At 39.8% G+C, this 15,398-nt stretch overlaps 1 protein-coding gene across 1 annotated transcript; it reads right to left on the reverse strand.

The window, feature by feature from the left end:
• Positions 1 to 7,970: 7,970 nt before the first annotated feature.
• rfc4 (replication factor C (activator 1) 4) lies at positions 7,971 to 14,992 on the reverse strand. Its single transcript, XM_005451110.4, has 11 exons — positions 14,832 to 14,992; positions 13,414 to 13,534; positions 12,311 to 12,389; positions 11,785 to 11,864; positions 11,523 to 11,642; positions 10,974 to 11,117; positions 10,754 to 10,874; positions 8,818 to 8,943; positions 8,634 to 8,714; positions 8,433 to 8,546; positions 7,971 to 8,319 (listed from the first exon to the last, which is right to left on the reverse strand). Exons 2-11 carry the CDS (start codon positions 13,527 to 13,529, stop codon positions 8,227 to 8,229), a joined length of 1,074 nt encoding a protein of 357 aa, XP_005451167.1. The 5' UTR covers positions 13,530 to 13,534; positions 14,832 to 14,992; the 3' UTR covers positions 7,971 to 8,226.
• Positions 14,993 to 15,398: the final 406 nt, after the last annotated feature.

A 15,398-nucleotide genomic window follows, 5' to 3' on the forward strand; every position in this document is an offset into this window, starting at 1 on the left:
ATATAAAGACTGGAGATCACACTACTGATTTCAGTTCATTTAATATGTGAGTGCACAGATTCATTCTCAACTGGACATAAATGATGATCAAAGGTTGTTTAAATGATGAATTCATCAAATCCCAGCCTCTAACACAGTGCGCTGAATCTTAGCTTTGAATGTCCAGTATATTCTAATCAGTGCAATGTAAGCATTCACCGAACCTATAGTATCTACACCTGTGTGGCAAATGTGTGGTAAAGATACAGATAATGAAATTTAATTATTAATACAATATACATCATGAAAAATGAAAGCTGAAATTGATTCAGTTTAGTACTTTTCTCTGTATGCTCTGTGATTATAAAGGCCTTAAATTCTGTGATATATATACTGTAAATGATTTTCACAGAGGTCTTAAAGTACTTAAATCACTGCTGATAGTCTGGTTGTTTATATTTTCACATGTTTTTGTGTCTGTAGGGCTGTTTGATGACGATTTGGACTCCTCTGGGAGATGAGGACACACCCACATCTGTTCCATACTGCAGCCATTGATGGTGTTACAGCTCTGAGTCAGCTTTGGGCCATCAGACGCACACACTGGAAAACCAGCACCTGGACTTCATGCAGGAGAGACGGCCTCAGTGATATAGGTTCATAAGCGATTTCAAACATTTCTGGCCTCTTATCACTTAGATTTTGAATGCATTTAAAGCAGGAACTGCACATTAGGGGTGGGTTTTAATAATCGATTCATCGATTAAAATCGCCTGGCTTGGATAACGTGAAATCAATTCATTAAAATCCTGAATCGATTTTTTAATATAAATTTATTTTGCCCGAAACGCCAGAATCTCAGGTGAAACCTCACAAAATTTCAACAACCACCAAACAGCAAAGACAGTAAATGAGAGCAGGTACACGGATTCTGCACAAGGACGTAAACACACAGCGCGGACCCGCGGATCAGAATCAGTGAGATGTCGCCTTTCTCACCCGACGGGCGCTGCAGCTTTAAGCGTCTGCGCGCGTTCCCGCGGACAGCAATCACTTTCTGGCACAACAACTGCACGGACACGGTCGGTGCTGAAAGCCGACAGCACGCTGATTCTGATGTTTCGGCGGGTCCGCGCTTTGTGTTCACGCCCTTTTTGCGCTGATTCTAAAGCTGTTAGTTTTATCTCTCTCCAAACAATATTGACTGAACCAGCAGCAAAAGAAGATCCAAACTACGCTTCACATAAACATCGTCATGAATTCCCTCTGACTTTTACTGTTTTGCTTCACCCACGATAAAATCACACTTCATGCACAGCTCTCTCTCTCTCTCTCTCTGTACTGTTTTCTGCATTATTCGCTTGCTTGTTACGCGCAACTCTACTGTTGTTTACAGCGTTGTCGGCCGCTGTTTTTTTTTTTTTCTTTTTTTTTTTTTTTCGTTTTACATACTTCCGAAAAGAAAACCTAATTTCTGCCGTTCAATACTGAACAAATTTAAACTTTTTAAAATTATGCAAAATGCAAAACGCTTAGCTGTGTCTCTAATAAAACCGCTGTAACGTCAGAGGTAACGTTCATATGTTGATTAATGGTTTTCTTTCGTTTTTGATGTACTGCAGATACATATTTTTATAAAATCCCAGGCCAGGAAAACCACCTTCATGTTTTTCTGTTTTATCTTCAGCTACTTTGACACAAAGGCATCTGCTGTGACGCTCACACCTTTGATAAAGTCTTGCGTGTGTCAGCTTCCTTTTTATAGATACAAAAATATGTCAATGAAATCTGAATTATAATATTTCTGACTGTCAAAATGTCCCAGATTCGAATCGAATTTAATCGAATTGTGGATCGAATCGATTCGGGACCTTGTGAATCGGAAATGAATCGATTCTAGAAATCAGTGACGATACCCAGCCCTACTGCACACCTAGCTGTCAAAAGTTTGGCAGCATGAGTACTGTAAAGTTTTGTAGGGTCCTTGTTAAAAATTCCACAAGCACCACACCACATTTGTCATATACAGTTCCATTTTGTACAGGACATTTTTGAAATTATATATATATAACACCCAGCACGCCCCTACGGGCGGTTTATCCTTCAAGCTCGGGTCCTCTACCAGAGGCCTGGGAGCTTGAGGGTCCTGCGCAGTATCTTAGCTGTTCCCAGGACTGCGCTCTTCTGGACAGAGATCTCCGATGTTGTTCCCGGGATCTGCTGGAGCCACTCGCCTAGCTTGGGAGTCACCGCACCTAGTGCTCCGATTACCACGGGGACCACCGTTACCTTCACCCTCCACATCCTCTCGAGCTCTTCTCTGAGCCCTTGGTATTTCTCCAGCTTCTCGTGTTCCTTCTTCCTGATATTGCTGTCATTTGGAACCGCTACATCGATCACTACAGCCGTCTTCTTCTGTTTGTCTACCACCACTATGTCCGGTTGGTTAGCCACCACCATTTTGTCCGTCTGCATCTGGAAGTCCCACAGGATCTTAGCTCGGTCATTCTCCATCACCCTTGGGGGCATCTCCCATTTTGACCTTGGGACTTCCAGGTTATACTCGGCACAGATGTTCCTGTACACTATGCCGGCCACTTGGTTATGGCGTTCCATGTATGCCTTGCCTGCTAGCATCTTGCACCCTGCTGTTATGTGCTGGATTGTCTCTGGGGCATCTTTACACAGCCTGCACCTGGGGTCTTGCCTGGTGTGATAGACCCCAGCCTCTATGGATCTTGTACTCAGAGCTTGTTCTTGTGCTGCCATGATTAGTGCCTCTGTGCTGTCTTTCAGTCCAGCTTTGTCCAGCCACTGGTAGGATTTCTGGATATCAGCCACCTCCTCTATCTGCCGGTGGTACATACCATGCAGGGGCCTGTCCTTCCATGATGGTTCCTCGCCTTCCTCCTCTTTCTTGGGTTTCTGCTGCCTGAGGTATTCACTGAGCACACTGTCAGTTGGGGCCATCTTCGTGATGTATTCGTGGATGTTTCTTGTCTCATCCTGGACTGTGGTGCTGACACTCACCAGTCCTCGGCCCCCTTCCTTCCGCTTAGCGTACAACCTCAGGGTGCTAGACTTGGGGTGAAACCCTCCATGCATGGTAAGGAGCTTTCTTGTCTTGATGTCAGTGGCTTCTATCTCCTCCTTTGGCCAGCCTATTACCCCAGCAGGGTACCTGATCACGGGCAGGGCGTAGGTGTTGATGGCCCGGATCTTGTTCTTACCATTCAGCTGACTCCTCAGGACTTGCCTGACCCTCTGCAGGTACTTGGTGGTTGCAGCTTTCCTAGCGGCCTCTTCATGGTTCCCATTCGCCTGTGGGATCCCCAGGTACTTGTAACTGTCCTCTATGTCTGCAATGTTGCCTTCTGGTAGTTCAATCCCTTCAGTTCTGACTACCTTCCCTCTCTTTGTTACCATCCGACTACACTTCTCCAGCCCGAATGACATTCCAATGTCATTGCTGTATAGCCTGGTAGTGTGTATCAGTGAATCGATGTCTCGTTCACTCTTGGCATACAGCTTGATGTCATCCATGTACAGGAGGTGGCTGACAACCGCTCCGTTCCGTAGTCGGTATCCATAGCCAGTCTTGTTAATGATCTCACTGAGGGGGTTCAGGCCTATGCAGAACAGCAGTGGGGACAGAGCATCTCCTTGGTAGATCCCGCACTTGATGGTGACTTGTGCTATGGGCTTGGAGTTGGCCTCTAGTGTTGTGTGCCACATCCCCATTGAGTTCCTGATGAAGGCTCTTAGGGTCCTGTTGATCTTGTACAATTCTAGGCATTCCAGTATCCAGCTGTGGGGCATTGAGTCATAGGCCTTCTTGTAATCAATCCAGGCTGTGCACAGGTTGGTCAGTCTGGTCTTGCAGTCTCGGCTATATATATATATATATATATATATATATATATATATATATATATATATATATATATATATATATATATATATATATATATAATCCTAGTTATCCACTTGTCAGTATTTTTTGAGTAAATGGATGTCACTGATAAATCAGTGGTGATTCACCTGCAAATGTTTTTAACAAACTTTGTTTTTTGTAGAATTCATCAGCAGCTGTGGAGAGATGCATTTGAATATCTTCTGGTTCCACTTTTCCTTACCTGGAAGCTGAGTATTGCTGATTTCTGACAAGGACACACCTCAGCGCTTATCATGGGTGTTACATCCTCTGCGCAGCAATTCCAGAGAAAACGAGAGAGCAACGACCACTCATTAAGACCAGCCAGAAATCTGTCCCTTTCTGGCAGCTGTGGAAACTTCCAATAAGAAAGTTTGCATTCTTAGAACAATGCTGGGTCATGTGTGATGTGTCATCATATGAGGATATTACATTTTGCCTTAATTCTGCTCAATTAAGTGTTTTGATCGTTGATCCAGTATGGCAGCTTTGTGTTGTGCTGCAAGTTAAAACCCATTGTCCTCATGAGCACAGCATCTAACAACTCTCCTTAAAAAAAGTCGATTGACTTTAACTGGACACAATGGTTTCCAGTGGGAGAAACATTCATCACTCATCCGTGACACTGGAGAAGTCACCTGGATGAGTGATAAAACAATTTTCCATGGAAAATCCAGAGGAACTAAACTTTGTTGTTTCTTTGGGCTCAATTTTGCCTGAGGCTGAAATTGAGCCCAAAATGTTTTCTTCTTTCAGAATGTTTTCTTCTTTCAGAAGAAAACATTTTGCCAATAATCAGATAAAAAGATTGTTGAACCAGGTGGTATTCTCTGGAGTTTAAGACCAAAACTGAACTCAGTGAATTGACATTAGACTGGAATTCATAAGATGAATAGAAATACTGCTGAAGCTGAATGATATGTGTGTGTGATCTTTGTTTTCTCCAATTCACCAGGTCTGTAAAGTTCAGTATGACTGTGGTACATGATACAAAAGAATAAATACAGAAGAATAACAACTTTATGTGAATAACTTTACTCTTCTTAAAAATAACTCATAAAACAAGTAAAAGTACAAATGTGTACAAGTTAGAGACTTCCTCAGTAAGTTTACACTCTTTTGGAGTGATTTTAATTGTGTGTTAAAGAAGAAAGAGATTAGAGGTAAAGTAGAGGATGCAGAGTCAATCATCACTGAGGTCATCTCTCCTGCATGAAGTCCAGGTGCTGGTTTTCCAGTGTGTGCGTCTGATGGCCCAAAGCTGACTCAGAGCTGTAACACCATCAATGGCTGCAGTATGGAACAGATGTGGGTGTGTCCTCATCTCCCAGAGGAGTCCAAATCGTCATCAAACAGCCCTACAGACACAAAAACATGTGAAAATATAAACAACCAGACTATCAGCAGTGATTTAAGTACTTTAAGACCTCTGTGAAAATCATTTACAGTATATATATCACAGAATTTAAGGCCTTTATAATCACAGAGCATACAGAGAAAAGTACTAAACTGAATCAATTTCAGCTTTCATTTTTCATGATGTATATTGTATTAATAATTAAATTTCATTATCTGTATCTTTACCACACATTTGCCACACAGGTGTAGATACTATAGGTTCGGTGAATGCTTACATTGCACTGATTAGAATATACTGGACATTCAAAGCTAAGATTCAGCGCACTGTGTTAGAGGCTGGGATTTGATGAATTCATCATTTAAACAACCTTTGATCATCATTTATGTCCAGTTGAGAATGAATCTGTGCACTCACATATTAAATGAACTGAAATCAGTAGTGTGATCTCCAGTCTTTATATGTTGAATGAGAGAACTGACAGCTGTTATTTTAATCAGCCTGTCTCAGTTGTTTTAACTCTAAGTACCATAGAGTAATGTGGTAACATCTGGACTGACGAGTTTACTGTCAGCATTGTAATCGCTAGTTTAAAGGCTGTAGGTTGCAGCCATTGCTCTAACACCGTATAAATGTAACAGGGCTCAGTGCTGGTTCTAACAGTCTGAGCTGCTTCCAGCTTTATTTGTGAAGAGCACAGCAGCTTACAAAACACGTAGCGAGCTCGTACAGCTGCGACGTAAAACTTTCATTAGCTAAGATGATCTTAAAATAACGGGGCTACGTGCGGTGATGCTAGCGTTAGCCACGTTAGCACCTTACCTTCAACAGGTGGTCAGAATGTGTAAACAGGCACTCAGTCAGAGGTTGGCTCTCCGTTTCGCTGCAGGGTCCCTTCATTCTTCACTTATCCTTGTCGAGCCGAGTGTAAATCCCGACGCTGAACGGCCTTTGTACAAGCACACACGCTTCCTAGCAGGGAGAAGCTATGAGCTAGAAAAATCCAGGCTGGCAGACAGCCTGTGTCCGACCAACCAATCAGAGAGCTCCTTACATCCCACGGTGTGGCTAATTTGAATAGCCTCCAGCAAATTGTTAATCGAAGAGCTAATCCAGCAACTAATCCAGGAGCGAACAGGAAAGGGAAATGGATTTTGAACTGCAGTTTATTAAATTGCAAGTGGAAAAGGGATTTTGAACTGCAGTTTATTAAATTGCAGGTGGAAAAAGGATTTTGAACTGCAGTTTATTAAATTGCAAGTGGAAAAAGGATTTTGAACTGCAGTTTATTAAATTGCAAGTGGAAAAAGGATTTTGAACTGCAGTTTATTAAATTGCAACTGAAAAAAGGATTTTAAAATGCAGTTTATTAAATTGCAAGTGGAAAAGGGATTTTGAACTGCAGTTTATTAAATTGCAGGTGGAAAAAGGATTTTGAACTGCAGTTTATTAAATTGCAGGTGGAAAAAGGATTTTGAACTGCAGTTTATTAAATTGCAAGTGGAAAAAGGATTTTGAACTGCAGTTTATTAAATTGCAACTGAAAAAAGGATTTTAAAATGCAGTTTATTAAAGTGCAATTGGAAAAAGGATTTTGAAATGCAATTGGAAAAAGGATTTTGAAATGCAGTTTATTAAATTGGAATTCAAAAATGAATTTACAATTGCAGAATTTATTCTACAATTCATTATTAAAGCACAGAAATTTTTATTTCGATGCGCGTGGCTCTTGTGGTCCTCCATAGCTCCATACCACACACTAATCCTTATAGTACTGTGCAAAAGTCTTGAGCCATTAATTATTTCTTCATATTTTGCTAGGGAAATGGGAAGTTGGTGGAGCGATTTATTGAAACATCCGCAAATACATATGAAATCAAAGTAAATATGGCAAAAACTGAACAATTTGTGTGACCAGTTACTCTTCTACACAGACTGAACTCTTTTTTTGTAATTTCTTCATGTGGTTATCCCTAGGTCCAGATTAAAACACAGAGGAGACCGGGCATTTGCTGTGGCTTCCTCCGAACTTTGGAATACATTGCCTTTGCATATCAGATCCTCCCCAACACTGGATACTTTTAAGTCATCTAAAGACCCATTTTTATTCTCTGGCTTTTGATTCATCATGAGTTTGTTACTATTATTCCTTTTTATGATTTTATTCTCTTCTAAAACACTATTGTTTTTTTTTTGTTGTTGTTTATTGCCTTGCCCATTGTATTGTACAGTACTTTGGTCAACACTTGTTGTTTTAAGTGCTATATAAATAAATTTGAACTTGAACTTCACAAAGTGTTCTCCAGGCGTCCTCATAGATATCCAAAGCTTTTCTTTGGATGGATGCCTTTTGTTTCATTCTCAGTCGAGATGATCCCACACAACTTCAATAATGTTGAGGTCCGGGCTCTAAGGAGGCCAATTTCATGACTGATGATGTTTTTAACTGCACTGGTACTGCGTTTGGGGTGATTGTCATGCTTAAAAAACAAAACAAAAAAAAGACGACACTGGCAACAAAATAAAAGTCCGGCTCCTTTAAAGCAAAACTATGTTTAAACGAGAGGTGGATCAAACCTGCACTGTACTGTATTAGATGTCTTACAATTCAGTTAAGAAAGCACCAAGAGCACACTTCACAGTTTTAGCCTTTGCTTGTTAACTCAACACTTTCCTTGAAGAATAAAAACAGTGAACCCCTGAAAACAAGAAAGAACTATTTATTATTTTCCAGAATTCAAAAAGTGTACAAAAGTATGTTGGATAAGTACTAACATGTCCTTTTTTTTTTTTTAATGAAGTGCTCTGAGGTTGTTTATGAATAATCACTGTCGCCTGGTGTCCATGGTTAAGCATCCCAAACTACAAACAAATGCAGATAAATCTGAGTTAAGTGTCTCTGTAAAGCCTTTGGTCCCAATGGGAGCAGATGATCATGTCGTTTATGGAAGGGGATTTAGTTGTGGGAAGCCTCCTGCATGATGACTGAACACAGACTCAACAGCTGCAGGTACTCGTCTGCACCATCTGACAGACACTTACACACAACCTGAACCAGAGAAAAACAAACAGACCGAGTCATTAAAAAAGGATTTAACTTCTACATTTATTCCAACTTACTATTGTAGCTGCAAAAAAACAGCACCGTATTATATGACTTACTGCCATCTTCTCTGTGATAGTCGACTTCTGCTTGTCACTCAGGTCCTGCTCTATGACACACTCATGAAGCTGTGTCAAGATCTGTGTGGCTGCGTAGCCTTCATCCACCATGTTCTGACAGAGAAGATGATTAAAGATTGATTGCCATACCTTTGATTTTGTGCTTAACTATCTATTTCAGGCTATTAGAAGAACACTTACCCTGACTGCTACCTCCAGTTTCTCAAATGTTCCTCTGAAGCAGATCTGGAGCAGGTTGTCAATCATCTTGTCAGGAACAACCTAACAGAGAGCAGAGGCAAGATCTCAGATGAGAAAGACATTCTAACTACAGTTAATAATCATCTCTTGCAGTCTACTGTGATACAAATGAAGTCCAGCTCACCCCTGCTATTTCAATAACAGCACAATCAGTGATTTCCTTGTCGACATTGAGGCGTGCAGCACTTTGCAAAAATGTGATGGCTTTCCGCAGGTCGCCTTCAGACACCCGCACCAATGCTGCTATACTCTGGATTAGGAAAGACAGTTATCAGACTCCACCAGCTGTGCAAAGAAAGCAGTTGCAGTTCTGCTATACCTCCACTCACATTTAAACTGATTATACATTAAATGTTATACAGCACATAGATGTCACTCAAATTAGATTTTCTTTTCAACAGCGAATACATTTCTGACCATGAATGGATTACCACCTGGGAAAGGTGGGCACAGGACCAGGGATAGTGACAGTGGTGGAGGAACACCACCAGTATTACCAGACCAAACACAGTAAAATGGAAACTGGCTGTGCCCTCTGGCATCTGAATTACATTAGCCATTTTTTTAACATATCATACAGTTAAGAATATTCAACACTTCCTGCCTGTCACTGAGAACTCTTCTGCCTTGTGCTATTGTTCTTATGACGGGAGCAGGCCACACGTACTCTTCACAAATGTAGAGAAGTCTGCAGTCATGATAATCCATCTATTTATGTTACAATCAAAATTTTAGGCAGGAACATTCCTGCCTAAAATTCCCTTTGTCTAAAATATTTTACAGGTAAGCAAAAATGTTTATACTTGCAAAAATCATCTCTTCACACACTTTGCGTTCTTTTTTTTATTTGAAAATGCAGCACCAGCAAAGGATGTTAATAATCATCTACTAATACAATTAAATCAAATGTATAGAAATGGATCATGTAGAATGACTGTAGTATGTGCTTTGACCAGTAGGTGGAGCCTCTTATTGCTTAATGAAATTGAGTGACAGTGCATTGAATCGTAAATTGACTGATGTACATATCACTTTCTGCTCATGCTACTGAACACTGCAGACTTAAACCCCAGTTAGTTGTACAGGGGCTGATGTCTGCTACACCTAAAAAAGGCAACTGCAACAATCCCCTGTTTTAAACATTAAATATTAAAAAATAAACAGCTGTTTACTCATATACATTTGTGGACAGGCTTAACAGCCGCGCAGGTGAACAAACAGGAAAATGGGAGTTGTTATGTTTTTCTTTTTTTGCCTCTGCAATCAAATCACAAGAAAGCTGGCTGGACTGAACTGGGAGTCTGCAGCAAGGACAAAAACAGGACAAATAAGGATTGATTTGAATGGTGAATCATGCAAAGTTACTTCAGTAATGTCCAAGAACAAAAATACAGAGCTGGAAGTGAGTTTAATACAGTGAGCACGACACAAATTACTCAGGTATTTAAAACCTTGATTTTCTGTTAAGTCTGTTATGGGGAGGATGTGTGCAGATTAATCTAGTCTTAAAATACTGGTGGTGCCAGGGTCAGACTTAATACTTTAATACCTAAGACTTTACTTCTGTGTAAAAAAAACGAAAACCAAAAAACATTCAATATGTATTTGTGGATGAGTAAAATAAATGTGTTGAAAATATACTTGTACTGGTCAACTATTTAATTATTTCTGACATTTTGTAGAAGGACTAAAATGTCACACATCCTTACGGCAGTCTCAAAAAGGACCTAAAAAGTGTGCAGCTGATCATCTTTAAACCTGCAGATACTGTCACTGCTGAAGATTACAGCTATATTAGTAACAAAAGGAAAGGGCAGACTTTTATTTTTATTTTTTTCTTTTATTTGCTACATGAATCTCCAAGAGAGATGAGGACGACAGTGATCAGTGACTGTTTTTAGGGGCTTGTTGAGATTAAATAGAACAAGATACAAAGCATTAAAACATGCTAAAAACACAACAGCCTTATTAAACGCTGAGTCGTTTGGGCCCAGAAGCAGGATTCATCAAGTCATCACTTAAAGACCGGATAGCAGCACAATCATTTTCTTTTTTCCTACCTCTTTGGTGTACTTGAGGTTCTCCTTTTCACATATCTCTAGTAGACGTTCTTCCTGGATCTGATTGGCTAGAGGTTTGAAGCGAAACTTGGAACACCGAGAAGTCAGAGGCTCAATAATCCTAGAAAACACACAGACATACAAGCAGGATTACAATAACTGTGTGTTAACTGTGTAATCTGTGTGTTTAATTGTTTCTGAGTAACAACCCACAGCGGACCTGCTTATATAGTTACAGATGAGACAAAACCGAGTTGTGCGAGACTCCTTCTCCATTGTCCGTCTGAGAGCAGCTTGAGCTGGTGCAGTCATGGAATCGGCCTCATCCAGTATGATGATCTTAAAAGGAGGACACGACTTCCCGCTGCAAATGTAGCAAAATAGTGAAAGTTTCAGCTTTGGCACTTTATTTCAATAATTATTCCAAAAGCTGTTCTGTCTGTAAACTGAGTTATCATCAGAGCACTGCTAGCACCACTGAAATGTCCTTTATGACGCACAGTCACTTTACCTTTATAGCCAAAAATATTTGCATGTTTTAAAGGAAAACTGTACATACAGGAACTTATTTCTTCAGTTTGTGATTGGCTCTACAATTAGAGGATGACGTCTGATGTATGCAGAGGTGAAAACAATCCCAGTTTGCTTTTTAATTCACATTTACCAATTTATCACTGTGAGTAACCTCAACCGCATACAAAAAAAACAAAAACAAAAAATTAGTCTAGCTGTTTTTGTTATTATCACAAACTGTAAAATGCTGACTCACTCTGGGCGTGTCCCGGCAACAGTGAGCTGAGCAAAGTTTTTGACTTTATCTCTGACGACCTGGATGCCTCTTTCATCTGAGGCATTGAGCTCCAGCACCCTCTGCCTGTACAGTTCTGGACTGAAAACAGAGACACAAGTCAAATATGAGCAACATCAGTGCAAAGAAAAAAGGAGAGAGATCAACAAAGGTTTAAAAACTATGATGAAGAAATGACTGATGTGAAATCTCTTATCAAATACCACACATAGAGTTTACCCACCCATAAAGTTCTCTGGCAGCAGCTAAGATGGTAGAGGTCTTTCCTGTTCCAGGAGGGCCATAGAAGAGCAAGTTGGGAAGCTGCAATTTAAACACAGATCCAATGATACTGTGGCTTTATGGCCTTGCAGAATGAGCACAAGTACAACCTGAATACAAAAATATTGGAAATAACCATGTTTATACTGTATATCTGACAATACACTGCTACATTGTGACAAAGCAATCTGACACAAGTTTGAAAACATTCTTACGGTATACGTGGTACATGCACGAGAACAAAAACACACTCATCTCCCATCAGGTGACGGAAGTCTGCTGACTAAAGTTTTCTGTCAGATAAGGGAAATGTTTACTGTCCACTTCCACCCAAAACAACCCTCCACATTATGATCTTGAAAGGCTGTGTTCTGAATCAAAAGATTAAAGGGACCAAAAACCAGAGTGTACGGCATTTTCATTGTTATCAAACCAAATGCAGTAATGCAGCCGAGGCTATAAAAAAAGAACAACCAAATGTTACTTACATCTGCTCCTTCCAGAGACTTCTTCAACACCGCTACAACCTCCTCCTGAAAGGCCACCTCATCAACACACTTTGGCCTGCTGGAGTTCATTGAAGAAAGAGAAAAAAAAAAAAAATCTGGTTTGAGTACCTTGCAAGCTTCAATATCAGCACAGGATACAGATTATATATAGACTCCAGAGAACTGTGCAACAACAAAACAGAAGCACTTTTAACCGCATCACCGTGAAATATTTGTTAAATTAAAAAAAAATCTGAAAGTCAATAACATGACTCACAATCCATTACATTTCACATCGTCTTTCCTCTAAAATAAAAAATATGACCTTATATCATAATTTGAAAATCTATTAGGTGATAATTGTGTGTTTTACAAAAGTTTTACAAAAATATGACTTTAGATTCTTTTATTGTCCTTAGTCAACATATCACAGAAGCATTGCTGAACGAAATTACAAGGAGAGAAGAACACAAATAAAAAAAGATCACAAAGACAGAACCAGGTTAAAATACTGTAGTGTAACTATCTATTACACAATAACTGATAGAATAAAATATATTAGGATGATAGTGCACTGCATCAGAACATTAAATAAATATATAAATAATAAATTTGTGATGTAATGGCAGTCAGTTAAAAGCTGCTACAGAAATTTTCACAAAATTATATATGAGGACCAGAAATTCATGTAAAAATAGGGAAGGAAAAAAAGGCACGTCCAACTGTTGTATTTGTAGCTCTGTGGTCACCCTCCAATGCACTTACATGCAAAATATGTGTTCCATTTTTGGGGGATTTAATAATCATCTTGAGTCAAGAAACAATCCTGAATTTCACTGTGACATCAAAAGATGATCAAAATGTAAAAATGAGACACATGATGCTATTATTCATTATGCATTTTACAGATTAAACATTTCTGTAAATCAACCCCAAGACTAAAAAAAATATATACATATATATTGTATTTTTATGGCAATACTGAACAGCCCCCCGGTTAAAAGGCGGTTAAAAGTTTTGTCCCGAAGGATTCTTGAGGTTGCTGTAAATCTGTATAGTTAATCAGATGTAGTGTACAGTACACCTTTGTGGGTCATACTTACTATTTTTCTACCCAAGGAACAGCCTTTGCTTTCTTCTCTGCACTGGGTCCAACCACTGCCTTGTCTTTCTGAGGCCTGGCTGCCTGAACTGTTGCTCCTTTCAAAAAGGCTTGCATGACTACTAAAATGAACATACAAAATGCACACACTATAATTATTATATCATAATTATACAGAGGTAGGTTGTAACAATATTTTGGAAACAAAGATCAAACAAATGTCCAGTACTGTGCTGAATTCCATCTTCCTGTACCATGATATCCATATGTAGCTGTTAATGCCTTGTTTAATCAAGCTAGTCTCATGAAAGTTGCAATATTCAAAGATAAGTCACCTAACAAGTAAACCATAACACGCCAGAATAATTGAAATCCAAATTATCAAACCAATTATGATCTACATCATATATGCACCCCTTATTATAAATAAGGGGTGCATATACCTTAAACTTCTAAGGTAACTTTCAAGAAAATCAAAGCATCTTTAGCTCCACCTCCAGCTTAGCCTGCTGTCTTTTGTTAGTGTCACCATCTCCTAACCACTGATTACGGAGTAGTGTTGGAGCCAAAGTTAGAGAGAGGGCCAAGGCTGACAACAGTTTGGACAAGTGCAGAGACAGTGGATATCTAGGACAAAGGATGCTGAAAATGGAGCTGGCAGAAAGGAGGAAACAAGGAAGAACATAGAGAAGGTTCATTGATGTAGTGTGGGAGGACATGCAGAGTTGAAGTGACAGAGAAGGATGCTAGGAGTAGGGCGAGATGGAGGCACATTATCCACTGTGGCGACCCCTAAAGAGTGCAGCCAAAAGAAGAAGAGGCACGCCTCAGAAAGATCGCTCTATTGTACTGAACATTCCATACATTTTAGACCTGATATGCACAAGCATCAGTTAATAGATCATTTAAAGAATGGTTGAACGACTGGAGGAAAAAGACATAACGATCATTTTCAACGTTAACGTCCAGCCTTATTTCATTCGTTGGACAGTAAAAGTTAAAATTTGACATCGAAACGTTGGGATGCAAGAGCGGCACTTAAGAAATTTAACATCACAACAGACAGAACTGTGTTCGTTATGTAGCTCGATAATGAGAAAGTAATGGTAGGAGTTTACTTTGAACAGCAGAGATAGCTTGACCCAGACATCACTAGTGTGTAGCCCATGTTAGCTGCGGTTAGTAAACACTTAAAGAAAGTTTTCCACACTGTCTCCCTGAACATTAAATGCTAATGGTACATGCGGTCCTCTTTGGCACTGTTTTTAGCATTATAGCACAACTTATCATGGCAGCTAACGAGGCTAGGTGAGTTAGCCACTGTGCTTACTATGAGCTAATAACATTAGCCCCGTTGTTAACTCCAAAGGGCCACCTTGTGTCTTTTTTCATAAACATGAACCGCTTTAGAAGTCTTACCTAACAATTCCAAGGTCGGAGTGAATGAATATCTAAAACTGCAGTTCTAGTAATAATAATTCTGGCAGCTGACTCGACCCCTGTCTGCTTAACTCCGTGTCTTCAACAGCGTCAGTGAGTATTCCCGCGCTAGCAGCCGAAGACACTTCCGTCGACGTCATTGTGTAATTTCCAATCATATGGTGCGGACGCCGCTTGTTTCCTTAGTCACGTCTCCTCCCAGCCCTTTCTCCTTTTGGGGGAGAGGGGCTTTTTTGTCTCCTCTTCATTCTGTAGCCTTCATAATTTCCTGTTATTTTCGTTTGGTTTGTTCATACGCAATATTTCCGCTTATATTCTAAACTGTTAAATTTTAGACAAATAAACAAATAAATAATCCGATAGTTTATATTTAATGATTTCATCTGACAAAAACAAACACTGTGTAGTCATGTTCCTAAGAAATACAGGATTATGTGCTTTGTTTTGTCTGCCAGTTGATGGGCCATTGATCTTGGCTGTTTCTGTTGTACGGCCTGTGATTGCCTGCAGAGAGAAGATGAATGAGTAGCAAGAGCACAGATGTCT

This window comes from Oreochromis niloticus, linkage group LG23 (genome assembly GCF_001858045.2).
Source record: "Oreochromis niloticus isolate F11D_XX linkage group LG23, O_niloticus_UMD_NMBU, whole genome shotgun sequence".
NCBI lineage: Eukaryota > Metazoa > Chordata > Actinopteri > Cichliformes > Cichlidae > Oreochromis > Oreochromis niloticus.

Bases quoted from the DNA above. Each gene is read 5' to 3' on its own strand.
- rfc4 (XM_005451110.4), bottom strand. From the start codon at position 13,529: ATGCAAGCCTTTTTGAAAGGAGCAACAGTTCAGGCAGCCAGGCCTCAG. The intron at 12,390-13,413 runs GTAAGTATGACC...AATGAACTCCAG, and splicing joins GTTCCTTGGGTAGAAAAATA to CAGGCCAAAGTGTGTTGATG. The intron at 11,643-11,784 runs GTGGGTAAACTC...CTCTGTTTTCAG, and splicing joins GCTGCCAGAGAACTTTATGG to TCCAGAACTGTACAGGCAGA.